The 20,656-nt window shown below is 39.4% G+C and overlaps 2 protein-coding genes and 1 long non-coding RNA gene across 3 annotated transcripts in view; 1 reads left to right on the top strand and 2 right to left on the bottom strand.

Moving 5' to 3' along the window:
- Nucleotides 1-22: 22 nt before the first annotated feature.
- donson (DNA replication fork stabilization factor DONSON) lies at nucleotides 23-19,580 on the top strand. The gene is made up of 10 exons (XM_062975072.1): nucleotides 23-341; nucleotides 589-675; nucleotides 2,403-2,609; nucleotides 5,609-5,787; nucleotides 9,079-9,257; nucleotides 9,367-9,490; nucleotides 10,396-10,518; nucleotides 11,474-11,672; nucleotides 13,918-14,127; nucleotides 17,028-19,580. The coding sequence occupies exons 1-10, from the start codon at nucleotides 75-77 to the stop codon at nucleotides 17,163-17,165; spliced, it is 1,713 nt and encodes a 570-aa protein (XP_062831142.1). The 5' UTR covers nucleotides 23-74; the 3' UTR covers nucleotides 17,166-19,580.
- Nucleotides 3,902-9,130, bottom strand: LOC134297463 (uncharacterized). The gene is made up of 2 exons (XR_010004217.1): nucleotides 9,016-9,130; nucleotides 3,902-4,240 (listed from the first exon to the last, which is right to left on the bottom strand). It is a non-coding gene; the product is annotated as an uncharacterized LOC134297463 (long non-coding RNA).
- son (SON DNA and RNA binding protein) overlaps nucleotides 18,339-20,656 on the bottom strand; it is a 44,680-nt gene continuing 42,362 nt past the window's right edge. The window contains exon 12 of the mRNA XM_003219025.4: nucleotides 18,339-19,577. Coding sequence (XP_003219073.3) covers nucleotides 19,419-19,577 — 159 coding nt within the window. The 3' untranslated portion in view covers nucleotides 18,339-19,418. The remainder of the gene's footprint in view (nucleotides 19,578-20,656) is intronic.

Genomic DNA, 20,656 nt, shown 5'->3' with positions numbered 1-20,656 from the left:
CCCACCCTTTCAAGGCGCGCAGTTCGCCTTGGGCTTGAGGCGCGCCATTGGTGATCGGCGGGCGCTCTGCGAGGATGTTCTCCGTGGTGCCAGGCTACTCGCCGGGGTTCAAGAGGCCTCCGGAGACGCTGCGCCTGAAGAGGAAGAGGCCGCGGAGGGGAAGCAGCAGCAGCCACGGGGCGCCGGCGGGGAGTGAGGAGGCGAGCGGCCTCTCCCCAGAAGGCTCCCCGCGGCCTTTTCCCGGGAGCGGAAGAGGCCGGCCCAGGAACCCCTTCCTCAACCTGGGCAACACCCCGCGGCCTCCGCAGGCCGGGAAGAGGGTGCCCGCAGCGGGAGGAAAGGTAAGGCCCTCGCTCTCTGCCTCCCTGTAGGTGTTTTGGACTTCAACTCCCAGCATTCCTCACAGCCTCAGGCCCTTTCCTTTTCCCCCTCAGCCGCTTAAGCAGCTGAGGGGGAAAAGGAAAGGGCCTGAGGCTGTGAGGAATGCTGGGAGTTGAAGTCCAAAACACCTGGAGGGCCCAAGTTGGGCCTTGCCTAACAGACCGGCTCCTCTGTAACATTTGACCCTCTTTCTGTCCTTCGTTCCAGTTTCTATATGGCCTTGATGAGGACAGGTCTGCTCAGAAAGAGAACTATTCTGAAGCTGCTGCTGCTGCTGTTGACACATTCATCAGTGTAAGGATTGTAACTTCTGGATGTTGACACATCATTTTAGACTTCTTATTCCATAGGGCCCAGTGCTTGGTAATTTCAAGAGTCTGCTCTGTGTGCAAAAGGTGGCTTGAATAATAATAATAATAATAATAATCTGTTGTCGAAGTATAGATCAGGCGTAGGCAAATGTCAGCCCTCAAGGTATTTTGGACTTCAACTCTCACAATTCCTAACAGCCAGTGGGAGTTGAAGTCCAAAACACCTGGAGGGCCAAAATTGGCCCATGCCTTGATCTACACTGTAGAATTATCAGAGTTTGATATCACTTTAAATACCATGGTTCAATGCTACGGAATGATGGGAGTTGTAGTTTGACAGATCCAGAAATTCTGTAGCATTGAGCAATGGTAGTTAAAGTGGTGTCAAACCGTGTTAACTTTGGCCTTCTAGGTGTTAGGAATTATGGGAGTTGAAGTCCAAAACACCTGGCAGGCCAACTTTTGCCCATGCCTGGTGTAGATACACCCTTGGACACATTATACATTTATTCTGCTAGTCTTGAATGAAATCTGCCATTGTGTTCTCGAAGGCTTTCATGGCCAGAATCACTGGGTTGCTGTGAGTTTTCCTGTCTGTATGGCCATGCTCCGGAAGCATTCTCTCCTGACGTTTCGCCCACATCTATGGCAGGCGTCCTCAGAGGCCGTGAGGTCTCCTGAAATCTAGGCGAGTGGGGTTTACATCCCTGTGGGTGGGAGACAGAACTCTTGTCTGCTTTAGGCAAGTGTGAATGTTGTAATTGGCCAGGTTGATTAGCATTGAATGGCATTGCAGCTTCAAAGCCTGGCAGCATCCTGCCTGGGGGAATCCTTTGTTGGGAAGTTTCTCATGGGCTACTTTCAGGATGAGTTTCAGTAATTCAGATTCCATTCCCCATCATAGCGTATTATTTGAGAACACAGAAATGCTGGATCACTCTTACCAGCCACCACATCAGACCACACAGAGAAGCAGTTGAAATCCACAAGCATGTGGACAATTTCAACAGAAAGAAAACCATGCAAATGAACACAGTCTGGCTACCAGTATTGAAAAACTCTAAAATCAGGACAGTAAACAAAGAACAACACTCAAAAAACAGGAATTCCAGACAGGAAACAATCAGAGCCAGCTAACACCTCCCAACAAAGGATTCCCCCAGGGAGGAAGCAGCCAGGCTTTGAAGCTGCAAGTCTGTTCAATGCTAATCAAGCGAAAGATACAAACTGAAATGTTTTAAAGTCTAATCTGACAAGAAATGTACCTGTATATTAAATACATGAAGTTATGAGTAAAACAAGAATGTTATTTTAAAGAAGCCTACTTGAATCTTTGCTGCTGAGAGCGTGAAATAGAAACAAGATATTTATGTGCCCGGTGAACATCCATTGCTCAATAAACTAAAGGTTCACTCCTCAAATTCTGCTACCCAATAGATTATGATTCTAACAGGCCATAATCCCCAATAGGTTGTGATCATAGCAGGTCATAATCCATTCGTCCAAAATACTTGTTCATTCTTTAAGGATAGTCTTTTGTTGTATGGCATTTCAGATTAAATTTAAACAATATTTTTACCTAGTTTAGATGCAGACCATTATGCTGTGGTCACTGCAGACAGCGTATGCTCTTTTCAAACAGTCAACTGTTAGTATTTTAATAAAGTAGCTTTCTTATAATAATTCGTTCAATGTTTTATCTTTCACAAGGACACCCCATCTCTGGCCCCTTCCAATACCGGCGTTCCTTCTTTCCCAAGTTTCGAATTCCCTGCGGATTGGAGCATTAAAACCCGTCTTTTATTTACATCTTCTCGGTCGTTTGCATGGGCAGATCACATAAAAGCTCAAGAAGAATCTCAAGGATGTGTCCAACATTGTAGATCAACATTTATAAACCTTCCTCAAAGTATTCAGGTAAGTAATGTACTTTGATTCATCAATGAATTTAAAAGTGGAATGAGTGTTGTTGTCAAAAGCTTTCATAGCCGGAATCACTGGGTTGTTGTGAGTTTTCCGAGCTGCATGGCCATGTTACAGAAGCATTCTCGCCTGACGTTTCAACCACATCTGTGGCAGGCACCCTCAAAGGTTGTGAGGTCTATTGGAGACTAAGTAAGTGAGGTTTACATATTAGAAGTTTATATATGTCAGATATACTTGCCTAGTTCCAACAGACCTCACAATCTCTGAGGATGCTTGCCATACATGTGGGTGAAATGCCAGAAGAGAATGCTTCTGGAACATGGCCATGCAGCCCGGAAAACTCACAGCAACCTGGAATGAGTGTTGATTTGTTAGGCTGATTTTTAAGATAGCCTAACTAATTTTATGTTGATTGTTTTCAAGTACTCCTTATCTACTTAGTCTTTTTTCTTTGTTTTTAAACAGACTGAGAATAGGATATAGTTGAAGAAAAATCTAGAATTTAAGAAAATCCTAGTAGATACAAGGGCATTTTTTATCCTTGACCATAATTTGCAGGTTGCCAGAATTTAATAGCAGGGTTCTAATGAAAATTAAGGATTTAAAAAAAATGAAATTGACTTGTCTTTAAGTGACAAATTCTACTTCCCTGTTACAGATTTCAATATACAGGCAGCTCCCAAGTTACGAACAGGATAGGTTTTATGGGTTTGTTCTTAAGTTGAATTTGTTTGTAGGTTGGATCAGGTACATTTTTTCAGTGTAAATCCAGCGGGAGAGAGGGAGGGAGAGGAAAAGAAAGACAGGCTTTGGATAGCATAGGGAAGGCTTAACACCCCTGCAGTGTTTTTTTTTTTTTTGCGGTCTGTGCCCCTGTTCAAAACATTTCATCTCATTTTCTGTCTCTGGCATAATTGCATCTTGAAAAATTTGGCTTGTTGTGGAAACAAGAATTGGTAAGAAATTTTCAGTGGAGACACCCTTTCCCCATGACAATAACCCTTTCAGGAGTGAATTTCCCTTCCTAGGGGTAGATTTCCCTCACTTCCAGTTGTCTCGCCCATTCTTAACTATAAGTCATTTGTTAGTCAGATGTTTGTAATTCAGAGACTGCCTGTACTTATGCATTTAGCAACAGCCTAAAATGTGGACTAGTCTATTATTGTTGCACCCCAAGGCAGCATGAGCACTCGAAAACCAGACAGGAGAAAACCAGACACAAGCTGTTTATTGAAGCAGAGTAAATATATAGGTTTATGCGCATTTAAGGTGGAAAGTCAAAGTAAGAAATAGTCCATAAAATATAGTTTATTGTAATTCAGAAAGAGTTCATCAATGTCCAATTTGTAATCCACAAGTGTAGCTTGATAGCTTCCCTTAGATATCAAAATTTGTCCATGAAACAATATTGGAAAACAAACACTGTAAATCCACTTGGAAAGTCCTGTAGCAAAGTCAAAGGAGCAAGGTAAACAAAGCGAAGTCAATCTCGCTTCAGGAACAAGGAAGTCACGGTAACAAGGCAAGGTCTACTCGGGAGTCGCGGCTCGGCGCAGCTCTCCTGGAACTGGAAACTCGGCACGGATTCAGAAGTCAAGGCAAGGAGCTGGAAACTGGAACCTCTTCCAAGGAAAAGCAATGTTGACACCGCAATGAGAATACAGTGCAGAGTACTTTTAACAGAATCCCAAGTTTGTAAGAATTAGGGAGTACAGGGCCCGCAAAAAGTTCTCATGGGAAAACTAATCATTATCTAGTTTGAGAGCGAGTCTTTGACTTCTTCTCAGTCCCTGTCTTTTACTTCTATCTCTGGTAACAAAATCTCTCCGATTAAAACTTCCATTCTCCCCCCAAGTCTGTACCATCTGATCTGGTTAACGCTGGAGAAGATTCGGAATGTTTGCCAATTAGCGGATCCATGATTTCCGGCACCTGTCTTCGAATTCCGCCTCATCTGTTTCTGACTCCAACTCTCGTTGAAAACTGGGCCATAATGGCTGAGCCACAACAATTATAGGTCTAAGTCCAGTTGTTTGATCAATTTGAATTAATGGGAATTTACACAAATTCCATCGATTTATTCTAGTTCTGATTAAGAGGCCACATAATATTTCATGGCAATCAGGGCACTAATTCAAGCCCCGTCTACACTGACCATTTAGTGCAGATCAAACTGCATTATATGGTCAGTGCAGATTCATATAATGCAGTTTAACCTTCTTCTGACAGGCCTACCCCAGTTTTGATTTACATTCTGTTGTTACTATATGTCAATCTTGTAGCTGTATCTGCAAGTTTTTATATTTTTGTGTTTATCTAATTAATTGTATATATTTTATGTTCATATGTTTTTGACTTTTGGTTAGGTGTACACCATCTTATCTCTAACAATGTTTGTTGAATGTTTAAGTGTTTTAAATAATTTAATATGTTGTAAATGTGTGAGATGTATTATGTCATGTTTATTAAGTTGTTATGTTCATTGAGTTTGTTTTTGACTTGTTATGTGTTATTCTTGGCATTGAATGTTTGCCACTGTGTTTATTTTGCTGGAAGCTGCCCTGAGTCCCATCAGGGAGATAGGGCAGGCTATAAATAAAGCATTATTATTATTATTATTATTATTATTATTATTATTATTATTATTATTTGTTTTGTTGTTGTTGTATCCCACCTAAAGCCATCAGGAGAGGCAGGTAATATATAAAGTATTGTTGTTGTTGTTGTTTATAAGTCTACACTGACCATATGATGCAGTTCAATCTGCATTAAGTTGTCAGTATAGATGGTGTTGTAGTTGTATTTTGAGTTTGGTTACTACTTACATTTGTGTAAATCAATTTCGCTAATGTAGACGGTATCCCAGAATTTCACAGTTAATATTTCTCATTTTCTCCTTCGAAATACCTGTTTATGTGGCTCATGGGCATACTATGAAAATTTTCAGAAATCCTAGAAAGCGTTTTCAGATGTAACTTTCCCCAACGTAGGAACCCAAACTCTCTACAAACCTCCGATGTGCTTTCCAGCAAAGTCTTGTGTATTGGCTCCATCCTTTCCTGCCATGGCTGCACCTATTTCCTCGTATTGGAGCAGATAAAAAAATGGCCGGAAAAAATAATCCTTGGTCCTATGATGAAGGCCTCCAACAAATTCTCATGAGTGAATGGTAAGTTGACATGATTGGCAATGTCACTGAGTCCTACATTTCAGGGGTGTTCTAAAAGTATTTAGCATAACGTAGTGCATTTAGTCTGGCCACTGAATTGATTTAATTGAGGTATAAATATGAAACAAAATAGAAGAAATGCATTGTCAAGAAAGCATCAATATCTCTGCAGAACACGGTAAACATAAAATAGATGCCACATTTTGGACAGTTTATTGCAGAGAATGGGCAAGAAAAGTGCTTTATTCCTTTCTTACCTCCCAGTTCTTTGTTCTACAGCACTTCCCCTTGTTATAGTTCCAAATGTAAGTCATTGTTATTCTGACAATGTGATAAAATACTGTTTTGTGAATGTTAGCAAGCACTTGGTAGATGGTCCAAGCGAGAATGACCAAAATGATAAAAGGTCTAGAAATCAACATTTTTTGCCAGATTGTGAGCCGCTCTGAGTCCCTTCGGGTGAGAAGGGCAGCATAGAAATGATGGAAATAAATAAATTAAAAAAAATTGTGGGAACAGCTGAAAAATATAGTTATGTTTAGCCCAGAGAAGGTGCTGTGACAACTTTCTTTAAATATTCAAAAGAAAATCATATAGCAGATTGACTAGCTTTGTTTTCTTGAGTTTTTTGTTCCAAAAGAGAGGACCTGAACCAATGAGTTCAAATTAGTAGAGAGATTTCAGTCAACTAGAAGCAGCTTTATGATGGGAAGAGTTGTTTGATAGGCTGCTTTGGAGAGTATCTCCTTCATTAGATGCTGAATAGATATTCAGCATCTGATAGATACTGAATGGCGAGCTGTCAGGGATGCTTCTGCTATCGAATCCTACAGCGGCAAGAGGTTGGGGCAAATGGCCTTTGGGACCATTTGCAACTCTGATTCGCTCTCTGGTGCACTTAATATAATAATGGGCTCTTTATCATCATGCAGACTTCTGGTTTAACATGCTTAAAAGTTTTCTGACAACCTGCATATTCTACCTGACGGTGGAATATATTTATAAACAACCCACAAAATGATATGCTCTTTTAGTACCCACCCCCACACTACAGGAGAATGTACACCATTGTTGTAGAATAAATTGTATAAAATGGGGCACATCTTGGTTTCTTAAGAGTTACTGCATATTGCAAACTTTATTTTGCAGCAGAGCATGTTTCTGTATAAAACTTTTTCTGTCATATTTACTTGCCTCTTTTTACCTTGATGCTACTTTTTAGTTGCCCATCAGGATATTTCTTCAGGATAGGTTTCAGAGTGGTTGCAACCATTCATTTTTGTATGTTTGATCAAAAGCTTTACTGTACATACTCTGTGCTGAATGAATTGGTTTGCATGTATGCTGATTGTTGGCACTTGCTTTAGAAGAGCCGTGTTATGTCAACTTTATGACTTAGGCAAATTGGGGGGGTATTTAATGTATCTCCCATAATTTATTTTGATTTACTAGTTTTGAGAATAAGCCAAGAGCTATAAATGACACTAATTGTTTTACTAGATGTTCTTGATTAAAAGGCCATGGTGTTCTTAGCAGATGGCATGTGTCTATCTGTTATGCAAACCCCACAAGGATAATCTGAAATAGTATTAGTTTGCCAGATTGCCAAGAACTATTTCCATGTGTGAGCAATCAGAATAGGTAAATTAGAATTAAATTACTCCTTTTTAACATTAATTTTAATTGGAAAATACTGAAATATAAAAATACATACATACAGAAATAGATACTGGGGGTGTTTAACAGAAAACAAGAATAATATCCTGCATCAAAACAAAACAAAAAAAGGTTTTTCTTTATATATAAAACTAGACTACAATAACTAGCAGAGTCATATCTAAAACAGTCATCTTAAACTATACAAACCTAAACATATAGTAAACCTATAACAACATAACAAGCTTCACACTCATTGTCCGCAGATTTTTACTTCTTTCTTTCCTATCCCCTAAAATATCACTATGCAGGCAGTTCCAGAGTTACAAACAAGTTGGGTTCTGTAGGTTTGTTCTAAGTTGAATTTGTATGTAAGTTAGAAGAGGTACATTTTTTAAGTGTAACTCCAGCCATATATAGATACACATATATGCGTGCGCACATGCACATAACCTTTGGATAACAGAGAAGGGTTAACACTCCTGTGGTGCTTCTTTTTCTGTCTATGCCCCTATTCAAAAGATTTCACCTCACTTTCTGTCTCTGATAATTGGATTTTGAAAAAAAATGACTCGTTGTGGAAACAAGGATTGGTGAAAAAGCTTCGGTTGAGATCCCCTTTCCCCCTGAAAACTCTTTCAAGAGTGGATTTTCTTTCTGAGGGGTAGATTTCTCTCACTTCCTGTTGTCTCACCCCTGTTCTTAATTATGAGTCATTTGTAAATTGGATGTTTGTAACTCAAGGGCTGCCTGTAAAAGGGAAATAAAAAGTATATGGAATTTGTTCTTAACCCAACTATAGTTTGGACATTTCATTTAATTAAGTTTTCAATAAAATTTATTTATTTGTCTATTTATTTGTGATATTTATGATATTTCTATTTATTAACATCCATAGAGTATTTCCTATTCATGTCAAAAAGAAACCAAATTGTACAAATAACTGAGTATCAGAGAATGTGAAACCATAAGTTGGATGTTTGTAACTTGGGGACTGCCAGTATTGCAATGTTAAACATAACAGTCTTTTTTCTAGTTAAACCGAATCAATGCTTTCTACCAAATTGAATCATTTACACCTCAGTAAACAATAGTCAGTTGCCGTAGGCGCATATCTAGCCTATACTAGGGTTACGCACACATTATCCATCCTGCTCTGGACAGGGATTGAAAAGCTTTGAAGCTTTTGTTTCTGTTTTTGCCAGACCACAGTTTGTGCTTTCCAAACTAATGATTTAAAGTTGATGATTCTTCCTCAGAATATGGCTTGTTTTAATAAACACTTGTTAAACAATACCCACAGTTCAGGTTGAACAATCCTGCAAACATTGGTTAATGGAAATCTGAAACTGGGGGATAAGTGTATGGGATGAAGGCTTGCAGTGGCTTGTTATCATTAAAGTAATGATAAATGAGTTATTTGCTGTTTCTTGAAGTCTGCACAAAGTAGTTACATAATCAAAATCCTAAATTGACTTCTGGTCACAACCATTTATTGTTTTTTGCTGAAAGTACGCATTTTACTTAAATCATTTTTTCTTCCTGTGTTTATATTATGAGTAGGTTGCTTACCTCATTTTTGCTGCTACCAGAACATCGTCTGACGATTTTGTATTGTCTTTCTTTCTCTTGCAGGTCTCTCAGTTTTACCTCTCTCTATAATCTGTTGAGAGCCAAGCTGTGTCCCTATTTCTATGTTTGTACTTACCAGTTTACAGTGCTCTTCCGGGCAGCAGGGCTTGGTGGGAGTGACGTGATCACGGCATTAATTTCTCCTACAACCAGAGGCTTAAGGGAAGCCATGAAAAGTGAAGGTAAGACGCGTATGACTGACTGATATTGCTAAATATTACAGATGTGTTTTGTATTATGCAGAGGACAAAAACAATTTGCTTACATTCCTTCCCTCTTTTTTCCTCCCAGGCATTGAATTTTATATGCCATTCCAAGAAATCAGAAAAGGAAAATCAAATGCTTCATCATCCCATCTGGAATCAGGATTTGCTAATGATTCTGAAGGAACGGGCAAGGATGCTGAGAATGAAGAGTATGTGATAAAGTGTTTATTATGGGATCTCATGCATTTGTTGTTCCAAAAAAATGTTGTAGAAAACTTCTCCCTATTGTTATTTTTATTGTTATGTTTATTTATATCCTGCTTTTTCTGTCCACAAAGTAGAATCAAAGCAGCTTACATTAAAAGCATTTCAATACAATTTCAAATCCCAAAATATACAAACAATAAAATAAAATTAAGCATCAATGGTATTAATTACAAATTAACAGTTAAAATCCTTAAAATTGATTAAAAATGTATTCAGTTCTCAAATTCACAGCATATTTTTACTGCATGCTGAAAATACTTAATTCTCATATCAAAAATATCCTTCACGTTGAAGAATACTGTTCGAATTAGAAATATTAGATTGGAAAGTTAAGCTTTTTAAAAAAAATGTCCAGGTTATACAGTAACTTGAATAAATGAAAATACTTTTTTGTGAATAGAAGAGTGAAACGCACATTTAAAGAAGAAAAAAGAAAAAAAGGAATGTAGCAGTATCTTTAAGATTGATTTTTAGTTTAGCATAAGCTTTTCTGGATATCAGTCCACTTCTTCAGATACATCTAAAAAGTGGACTAATCTCCAAAAGCTCATGCAAAAATAATGCCAGTTTTAAGAGAACTGCTACATTCCTTTTTTACCTTTCCCGCCCTCTCTATGTTACAAGAGACTAACAGGAATATTTCTTTTAAAACTGTCACTACCAGTTTCCGAAGGTTATATGTTGTATTTCTCAAGGACTTCTGACACAATTTCAAGAAACAAGGGTAAAACATAGCTCTTTCCTCCTCCCTTTTTTTTCTCCCCACATGATTACTTTACTGCTAGTGGTTCTTGTCCTATCATAATAATTCAATGTTAAATCTGCTAAAAGTAGCATTTCCTCTTAGGGAGCAACAGCTTGGTTGTGATAATGATGAAGATGATGACGATGATGACGAAGGATTTTTATGGTTAGAAGAGATGGGAGTTCAAGACAAAATTAAAAAGCCTAATAATATTTCTATCCAACTGTATCCTTTTAAAGAATGGGTTACTTTCTTTAGGCAGTAATTTGTGCACATGGATAGTGTGGTCAACATGAAACACATTTTTATTAGAATGGGAAGACAGCAATACATGTTTTCATGTGACGTTTAGGATCTGAATTGTAGAATAGTTTCAATCTATAACAATGAATGTTTTAAGCCACCTTAATGCAATATTTCAATTTGTGTAAATATTGCAAAATGATATTTTCTTTGTTTTACTATTGTTATTCTTCTTGAGAACCAGAATTATGGCAACTTCCTTCTATAACAGTTTATTTTTCCCTCTCCCTCCACTATAGAATCAGTAGTTAAACATTTGATTTGATTTTGTTATACTTTCTCAATACTCAAGAATCTGATCTAGTCTCCCGTTCTCTTCTGAAGGCACTCCATTGTCTTTTCAAAAGTGTCCAGTGTTACCTACTTGCCCTTTAGTTTTGGGTAAAATGTGCTAGTCTTTGTCAGTTTAAAGGGACAGGAGTCTGTCCTCTGCATAGCAATAGGAAACTGTAAGTAAAGTTAAATAAAGTTAATTAAATCCATATGAACACATGAGCCAGGCATATTCAAAATATCAACGCACATTGTCATTTTCAGTACAGTGTGACTTTTGAGTATATTGTTGAATCAAAACAAGTCGGGGAGGAATGGGTGTTTCACAATACTGTTTCTTCTTTAATTTTGGGCCAGCTCTGGCAGATATATACTTGTAACATGTACCAAAGTCACATAATGAATCTAATTAGGATGTGGATTGTAAATGGCGCAAATGGGCAAAAACATCAAAGTATATATGCTTAGGTAAGGAAATTCGTGACTTCTATTGCCTAAAACTGAAAACTAAAAAACAGTGATTTTCCTACGGACTTCTAGCGCTTTGTGTTAATCTTCTGCTGTTATATATCTGCACATTTTCCTTAACATTTTGCCTCTGTAGCAATAAAGAGAGACATGAAGTACAGCTGGATCACAAGCCTGAGTCTGTGGTGTTAGTGAAAGGAACCAACACATTTACCTTGCTGAACTTTTTAATGAACTGTAAGAGTTTGGTGGCTTCTGCCGGTCCTCAGGCTGGTCTCCCTCCAACTCTGCTTTCCCCAGTTGCTTTCAGAGGGGCGACAATGCAGATGCTCAAGGTAAGGAGTGTAACACCATTTTAAAAAACAAACAGTTCACATGTATAATCTTGGTGACATAGGAAACAGGATCACATCTGTATTTCGTCCTTTCTGAACTAAAGAATTTCTTCCACCCGTGGACGAATTCTCATTCAGTGAAGATCTTCTAATAAAATGGAGACAGTGCCTTGCAATTCCCCCTGCAGCACTCACTCTTGAAAAATCAGTTCTATATAGTTGGGTGACCCTTCAGAATAGCATTGCAGAAGCCTACAGTTAGAATGAGAAGCAGAGAAAAACCCATTGGACTGGAAATTTGCAGGAAAAGATTCCATCTACACCTTAGGAAGAACCTCCTGGCAGGAAGAGCTGTTCGGTTGTGAAATAATACCCTTTATTTATATTCTGCTTTATCTACTTAGAGCATATTGCAGTACACATATAAGACAAATATTCAATGCCTTTTTGTACCGTGAACACCACCGACATACAATAGACAAAAAAGGCTTCCCTTTTTCATCTCCAGCGCCTTGAGGCAATGCTCAACTCCTGCCATGGGGAGGTGCTCTTGTTCCATTTTTCCATGCTGAGGAGTTTGTTTTTGTCCGGAGACTTCTCCAATTGTCTGCATGGGGCGCTTTTTATCTTCTTGCGGAGGTGGTACCTATTGATCTGCTCGCATTGCATGCTTTCGAACTGCTAGGTTTGCAGAAGCCAGGGCTGACAGGAGTTTACCCTGACTTGCAACTTCGAACTGCCAACCCTCCAGCCAGCAGATCTGCAGCTAGTGGTTTAAAACCCATGGTGCTATCGGGGGCCCATAATATGCTGCCTCAGAGAGTGGTGTAGTCAGGACCTGCCTATTTTCGTGACCACGTCTTCTCCTATGAACCTACGCGATCTCCAAGATCCTCTGGGGAGGTCCTCTTCTCACTTCCATCTTCCTCTCAGTTATGGCTGGTGGGGATGAGAGAAAGGGCCTTCTCAGCTGTGGCCCCCCAACTCTGGAACTCCCTCCCCAGGAAGATTAGGCTAGCACCCTCCTTATCCACCTTCCGAAAAGAATTAAAGACCTGGATGTTCCGTCATGCTTTTGAATAGACAGCCATTTGATAACCGAGTACCTTTGGGGAGATGGTGGCAGGATATAAAAATAAAGTTGTTGTTGTTAGTCTTCTCTCGAGGTTTTTAAGCAGAGTGTTTTGATTGTGTATTCCTACATGGCAAGGGGTAGGACTGGATTGCCCTTGGGGTCTCTTCCAACTCTATGGTTCTATGATTTATATCCTGAGTAGCTCAACCTGTAGTACTCCTATTGGCAAAAAGAAATATTGGATCTAAATTATTGAATAATGAACTCCTGGAATCTGATACTGTTTCATGTCACTGGCATGCCTGTGGCCTAATTTATTGCACATTTCACTATTGTGATTAAATATTCATATTCTCTGCCTCTTAAAAATCCTACTGCTTCTCTGAGCGATGCCACACAATAAAAAGGGAGTTGGATTGAGGACCTTCCACAGAGAGTGCCACTTCTGTTTGGAGGGATACCATCCCAGCACTTCTCCACTCCAGGCAACCTGATTGAACAGAATTCCATCTCCTGATGGGACAACAGCATATGGAAACAGATGCAATTCTTATGTATATGGAAATGAAAATAAAGTGGGTCTGCGGGAATCCAAGATTTCCAGTGGCCACAGATTGTCACGCCCCATTTTAGTAAATGGCTGTAATTATGTGTACATGTGTACATGCTGTGGTTTCGAACCTGCAAAATCCAGAACCAAATCCCTTTGGCTACAGCAAGGCCATTGTAGTACACAAAAAATGCATGCCATGGGAAAGTTGCAAAAATGGGCAGGTTAAACAAACTAGTAAATGAAATGTCATAATCATATCAGATTTTAAACTGAATTCTGATAGAGATCAGACAAAATGTGTGGGCTGGGAAAACAAGGAAGTGAAAATGTCAGATTCATTTCCTTGTTCATGAATCAAAGGTGGCTTATTTTATCAGGATTTGGTGAAAAATGGGGGGGGGGGTGTTAGGTATTGTCTTTCTGCTTTGGGTGCTTCAGGGAAATGTCTCGTGGGAGAGCTTATATCTAAGATGGAAGTTCGTGGATACCTCCAGGAGCTCAAGAGAAATACCTTGTGTCTCATTTCCTATAGTCAAACCAGGAAAGGAGGTGTACAGACTGCTCACCCATGTCCAACTCTTGCTGCAAGTGACAACACTTTACACTTTCTTTTTTAGGCTCGAAGCATAAGTATAAAAGCACAAGTGAATTCACATTACAAAGATGCATTTAGTTTGGAGATTGTGGGTCCTATCATGCCTCATTCGCTACATTCGTTGTGCATGTTGCTGCAGTCTGCTCAGAATGGATCTTTCTCTGCTGTGTGTTATTCGCATGAGCCGACAGCAGTATTCAACGTGGGCATTAGCAATGACAAGAACATAAAGGTAAGCAGGTTTTGTGCCCATTACAATGGATAAGAGACTTGTATCTAACAGACAATCTTTTGAATAACTTGTTGGTTGAAAAGCCCAATGCATTTTCAGCCTGGATGGGAGTCTTAAGAGCAAAGGTAGCATGAGGTCTTGGTGACTTATAGGTTGACAGCATGAATCAGGTTCTCTGGGATCAGACCCAAAGGTATTTTCTGGTCCAACATACTATTACCAGTGGCCAAAAAGATTCCTAAAGCTCCAGAAGTAAAATAGTAATTTCCACTTTGCCATTACTTAGTATTTATTGAAAAGCATTGGTGAGATTAATAAATAACTATCATAACTAGTAGTAGTGGATACTATTCTCAATTATTTTTTTCTAATGCTCTTTATAATATCCTTTTTGTATGGTATTCACCCTGATGGTCTGCTGTCCAATAAGTTCATGTTCTAGTAGTACAAGGACAGAAAAGGAAAGCAGTACTGGTATCAGCCCTAGTTACTAGGCTTGCTCAAATAATTCGTTTTCCCCGTTTACCGTTATTGATTCGTTATTTTCGATTGTTTTGAAGCAATATCGAACCTTGGTTGTCCACACGTCTGGATATCGCGGTTTCGAATCGCGAGAGGCCGTTTTTTCTAATTTCTTCGTTTTTTTCGTTAAGAAAAAAGAGCTTTTGCAAAGCACCCAAACTCCTTTCCTTTTGCCCCTCAGCCAATGGGAGGCTCAGCCAATGGGAGGGGGCGAGGGGGAAGGAGGCCGAGGAGGAGGAGGAAGACGGAGGGGGGAAATGGCCGCCGCCGCCTCTCCTCAGCTCAGTGCATTAATTAATTGGGCCTTAATGAGCCCCCTTCCAAGCCAAACCCACCAGAGAAACACCCTCAATGCAAACCTTGCAACGTCCTTCTCTCCTTCTTGGACACAAAGGCAAAGGGAGGAGGCACTTCGGGTTCCCAAGCGACCTGAAAAGAGCCATAGAGAAAGGGAGAGCCAGTGCGCATGCTCCACCCTCCAAGGCACACAAGGGGGGAGTTCGCATGGGAGCCGGAAGTGTTGGGGCCTCCGTCCCTCCCTTGCTTTTCCTCTTTGGTCTCCCTATCTTGAACACAGAACACGCATGAAAAAAAACACACCATAATTTCACAATATATAGTTTAAATAACAAAAGGAAGAGGAAGGAAGAGGCCCGGGATGCGAGGGGGTGTGGGCCAGGCCCGTCCTCGGCTGCTCCCAGGGGCCCAGATTCGCACCCTCCCTCCCCCCAATACAGGTCTCCAGTCCATACCACGCTACATGAACTTGAATGGATACTGTGGTTGTGTTGTCGAAAGCTTTCATGGCCGGGATCACACTGTTGTGGTATGTATTCCGGGCTCTATGGCCATGTGCCAGAAGCATTCTCTCCTGACGTTTCACCCACACCTGTGGCAGACATAGAGGTTTTGACGTCTGTGCGAAGCTAGGCAAGTGGGGTTTATATATCTGTGGAAGGTCCAGGGTGGGAGAAAGAACTCTTGTCTGTGGGAGGCAAGTGTGAATGTTGCAATTGGTCACCTTGATTAGCATTGAATAGCCTTGCAGCTTCAAAGCCTGGCTGCTTCCTACCTGGGGGAATCCTTTGTTGGGAGGTATTAGCTGGCCCTGATTGTTTCCTGTCTGGAATTCCCATTTTCTGGGTGTTTCTGGGAAGGTAATGGCACTCCATGTAGTCATGCCGGCCACATGACCTTGGAGGTGTCTATGGACAACACTGGCTCTTGGGCTTAGAAATGGAGATGAGCACCAACCCCCAGAGTCAGACATGACTGAACTTAACGTCAAGGGATACCTTTACCTTTACCTACACACACACACACACACACACACACAAGCAGGGACTATATATATATATATATATATATATATATATATATATATATATATATATATACACACACACAATATATATCACACACACACCAATTTAACAAAGTTTCAGCCACAAAAACAAAGTTTCTGAAGTAGAACAATGACTTTCACAGTAAAGACAACCCAATTTAACAGGAAATAAGACTTTCAAACCAGGAACAGATTTCTGCAATTATTAAAAAAAGGTTTATTATAAAAGCTATGAAAATTCGCCAAAAATCAGAGGATAAGGGAAACGTTCCAAATTTTGGTGAGCTATCAGTGTTAAATGTGTTCTACCACTGTACCAAGTTTGAAGAAGATCACTCAAAAAATGAGGGTGGGAGAGTCCTGTAAAGTCCTCTCCCTCTGTGCTGTTTTTGGGAATTGCGCATGCGCGTCCGCCATTAACGAATTAATTTCGAAAATAACGAATTTTCGTTAATTTCGAAAATTTTTGGGGGCCAAATTCGTTATTAGCAACAAAAACGAAAAACTGCCCCCTCTAGTTTTGAAACGAGTTTAGAATCAAATTTTTCATGGATCGATCAAGCCTACTAGTTACCTTCTCCTTTCACTTTCGGGCTGCAATGGAAGCATGACCTCATTCTGTTGCCACAGCTAATATATAAACAATTTTTAGATGCCAGCTACAGGTGCAGGCAAAACATCAGGAGAAAATGCTGCTCGAACACAGCCATACAGCCTAGAAACCACACAACACTCCAGTGATTCCGGCCATGAAAGCCTTCAACAATAGTTTTTAGTTCTTGTTTTTATTCCAATAGCCAGAATAAAAAAGATCAAGAGCTCCCTGGCTATTTTATAGCCAATCTGTAGAATATTCAGAATTTGTGGTATAATTTCTTATTTTCTTTCCACGATTACCCCTTTTTTGGCCATGTCTTCAGATGGACTCACAGCAGAAACTGCAAACCAAGCTAGTAATTTTTATGGTGGAAGACCATGGTATTAAAGATTTGAATAAGGTTTAAAATGTCTTTGTACATCTCAATTTTCACAGGAATCCCCTGGCAAAGACCTTTGCAACTGCGGAATACACCCAAACACTTTGAGTCAACTTGCTCTTTCTCCAATGTTAGGAAAGTCTTCTATCAGGACCCTTGAAGTCAGTGATTACACCTACACATGGAAAGTCTAATTGGTTAATGAACTATTGCTGTTTACTGTTTCTTGAAATACTTTCTGCTGCTGTTTCCATAACGTTTGGTGATGGAAAACTTGAAAAACTATACCACTGGTGAACTTTCTGTAACCTGACTTGAAGCTGTTTTGTATACTCTATGCAGTTCTTGCTTTTAAAGATTTTAACATTTGAATCATATTTTAAATTAAACTTTGTATTATAAACAAATCTTGTATATTTTCATGATGGGAAAGGTTCTAAAACAAGTATTTCAAATTATAGAATGCTCAAATGCTGAGTAAGGAAGAAAACTTACTATTTTTGAGCCCTTATGCAGAATAGTCTGGGAGACCCAGTCTGAAGACTCCCAGTTGCAGTAGTCCTTTTAGCACATACCCATTGGCACTTTCCTTAAAAATACTGCCTAAAACATGTATTCAGTGATGTTCAACATTTGGGTGGTAGACTGCCAAAGAATTCCAGCTGCTGTGGCCTGTATTTCTGAGGAGGGCAATGCTAAACCACACCTGAGTATTCATTGCCTCGGAAGACACTACAAAATTTAATGAAAGGAAGATTGCTACATGTTAGTGCTTTAAAAGAGAGGCTTTGTGCTTACAGTTCTATATCCCATATTAAAAATATTTTAGGTTTTTTTTAGTATATACTGTATTCAATGTCGTGCAACTTTATTCAAATCACAGCTCTCAATACCAAACAGCACTCAGCTCTCAATGCCAAACAAGACTCGTTTAAAAGCTGTACCAAACATATTCATTGCAACAATGTCATATTTTTATAAACGTTACTGGATACACTAAATTTGTCAGTCAGGAATTCGTTAAGGCAAATTTTGACTTGTCTTGCTATCATTTTCCACCGCCTATTCATTGCTGCAACAAGGGCATCATTAGAAGATACTGTACCCGTGAAGACCTGCAGGCAAAACAAAATAGAGCCAAAAGACGTCATTTGGAAGTTACCTTGTCCACCAGCAGAAATAGTTTTCAAATAAGGAAATAACACTTTGGATAGAGACTAGGGTTTAGGAATCTTAAATGTATATTTAATGCAAGCAATCTAGAATAAATTTCTTCATATATATGAGTCAATGGTGCGAAAATACTAAAAGAGACAATATCAAATGACTTAACAGAGGTACACAATTAATGGGTTGTCTGCACACTATACATTTCTCTTCCAACCAAGTTTATTAAGCAGCAATATTAAACAGTGAAAAAATATGGAGTTAAGATGCAAGCAGAATCTGCCAACTATAACTATTGACTATACTTAAACCCTGAGATATTCTCTCTGATACCCTATAATTAAAAGAATTAGGGACATCTCATTCAATCAAGTGCTGGAAAGAGCATCTAAATTCAGTTTCCCATGATCTTCAGTGGTGACTTATTTCAATAGTAAAGATAACTTCTAGCATTGTAAAGAATTCAGTAAACATCTGTTTATAACGGGAAACCTCTCTTGCAGGTAATCAGAATGTTAATTGTTAATTGGTCGGTAAATAAGAAGAAACTTGTGCTGCTTTGACAAGCCTGTATACAATATTAGCATCATTCTACATCCCCATCCAGTTATATCTAAACATTTGTTTACTACAAATGTATACAATCAACATCAAGCATTATGTCTGAGACAGAAAATACAATGTCATGTTCCTTGTACCAAAACATGCAAACGCTTTTATGTTTCAATTTTTATCAGTGTTGTTCTATATGGTTGCTTCTTATTTAAATGTAGATCCTCCCCCCAAACCAGATATTGAATATTGACATAGGGAAAGAGTAATTGCAGTATCCCTCAGTAAATGTATTATTTTTGATTTGCAGATAAAATAGGACTTGACAGTAGCCTTAGCTGCCAGCTGTTGTAGGCTCAAGACTACACAATTTTGCTGATTTTAACAAATGTTACCAAAACTTATGGGAACTGCATCATGGTACAAAATCGTAACAATTTACATGTCATACTGAAAGGTGAAAACTACGCTTTAAAACAAGTTATGGATATTTCCAGAGTCATGTTTTGATTTTTAGTAATTTAAGAAATAATGACATCACTAGCAATAATATACATACCCAAACTAATAAATGATTTAAATAAATTTCCCATGTACAAAAAGAAAGCCTGGAGGTGTCTGTACAGTTTTTACAGTAACCTGCTAATGTATTTACAAAATCATATGAGGGAAAATACCCCTCTTCTGCAGATTAAAAACTTCTGAAATGTCCATATAAAAACAATGGTCTAGTTGTGAGAGGCACTCCTGAAGCTGGTGGCATTAGCCAAGAGGTCCTTTGGTACGAGTCCCAAGGCCTGGAGAGCCACAGTTGCAGCCACAGCTTTTGCATGCTTCTTGTTGGGACTCACAAACGTCGGCTTATGCTCAACTCCATTGACCATCACCTGCATGACGGGAAGACGGTTTTCAAAATTAAGTATGGTATGTTTCTTCTTCCCACAGACGACTGAAAAATCTGTACTTACTGCACATCTCCCCCCCCCCCCCAAAAAAAAAAACCAAGATCTAACCTCAAGCCCCAGTTAAGTTCGTCAGCCAGACAAACGCATTTAGTACATCCATTGCAACCCACGACAGACATGCTGGATTATAAAATAATAATTACTAGCTGTGCCCGGCCACGCGTTGCTGTGGCGAAGTATGGTGGTATGGGAAATAAAGTATTGAGGAATTGGTGGTAGTTAAGGTAAAGGGTAAACGTTTTCCCCTGACATTAAGCCCAGTCATGTCTGATTCTGGGGGTTGGTGCTCATCTCCATTTCTAAGCCGAAGAGCCGGCGTTGTCCGTAGACTCCTCCAAGGTCATGTGGGATGACTGCATGGAGCGGCGTTACCTTCCCACCGGAGCAGTACCTATTGATGCACTCACATTTACATGTTTTTGAACTTCTGGGTTGGCAGAAGCTGGGGCTAACAGTGGGGGCTCTGTCAGTTCCCCCAATTCAAACCTGCGGCCTTTCGGTCCAGAAGTTCAGCAGCTCAGCGCTTTAACATGCTGTGCCATCAGGGGACATTATTTCCTAAAGGTTGTGAATATGCAATATTTCTGATTGTTTTTTTTTTGTCTGTTGGAGGCAAGTATGAATGCTGCAATTAAGAAAAATGATTAGGATGTAATGGCCTTGCAGATTTAAAGCCTAGCTGTTTCCTCCCTGAGTGATTTGTTTGTTGGGAGGTGTTAGCTGGCCCTGATTGTTTCCTGTCTGGAATTACCTTGTTTTCAGAGTGGTGTTGTTTGCGATATTTTATATGCTTCTACTGTCTGTGGCCCTGAGAAAACAGAGGATTGGCCAGACTTTGATGATGGGAATCCTTTGTTGGGAGGTGTTAGCTGGCCCTGATTGTTTTCTGTGTGGAATTCCCCTATTTTCAGAGTGTTGTTCTTTATTTAGTGTTCTGATTTTAGAGATTGTATTGTTCTGTTTTATTATACCACATTAATTTTTATATATTCTGATTTTAG

The sequence above is a fragment of the Anolis carolinensis genome, chromosome 3 (genome assembly GCF_035594765.1).
Source record: "Anolis carolinensis isolate JA03-04 chromosome 3, rAnoCar3.1.pri, whole genome shotgun sequence".
NCBI lineage: Eukaryota > Metazoa > Chordata > Lepidosauria > Squamata > Dactyloidae > Anolis > Anolis carolinensis.
This window is presented reverse-complemented; position numbering and strand designations above follow the sequence as displayed.

Excerpts from the sequence above, each read along its gene's own strand:
- donson (XM_062975072.1), top strand. The coding sequence starts at position 75 with ATGTTCTCCGTGGTGCCAGGCTACTCGCCGGGGTTCAAGAGGCCTCCG. Across the intron at positions 2,610-5,608 it reads ACCTTCCTCAAAGTATTCAG|GAACCCAAACTCTCTACAAA; the intron begins GTAAGTAATGTA and ends TCCCCAACGTAG. Across the intron at positions 14,128-17,027 it reads GCAATGACAAGAACATAAAG|GAATCCCCTGGCAAAGACCT; the intron begins GTAAGCAGGTTT and ends CAATTTTCACAG.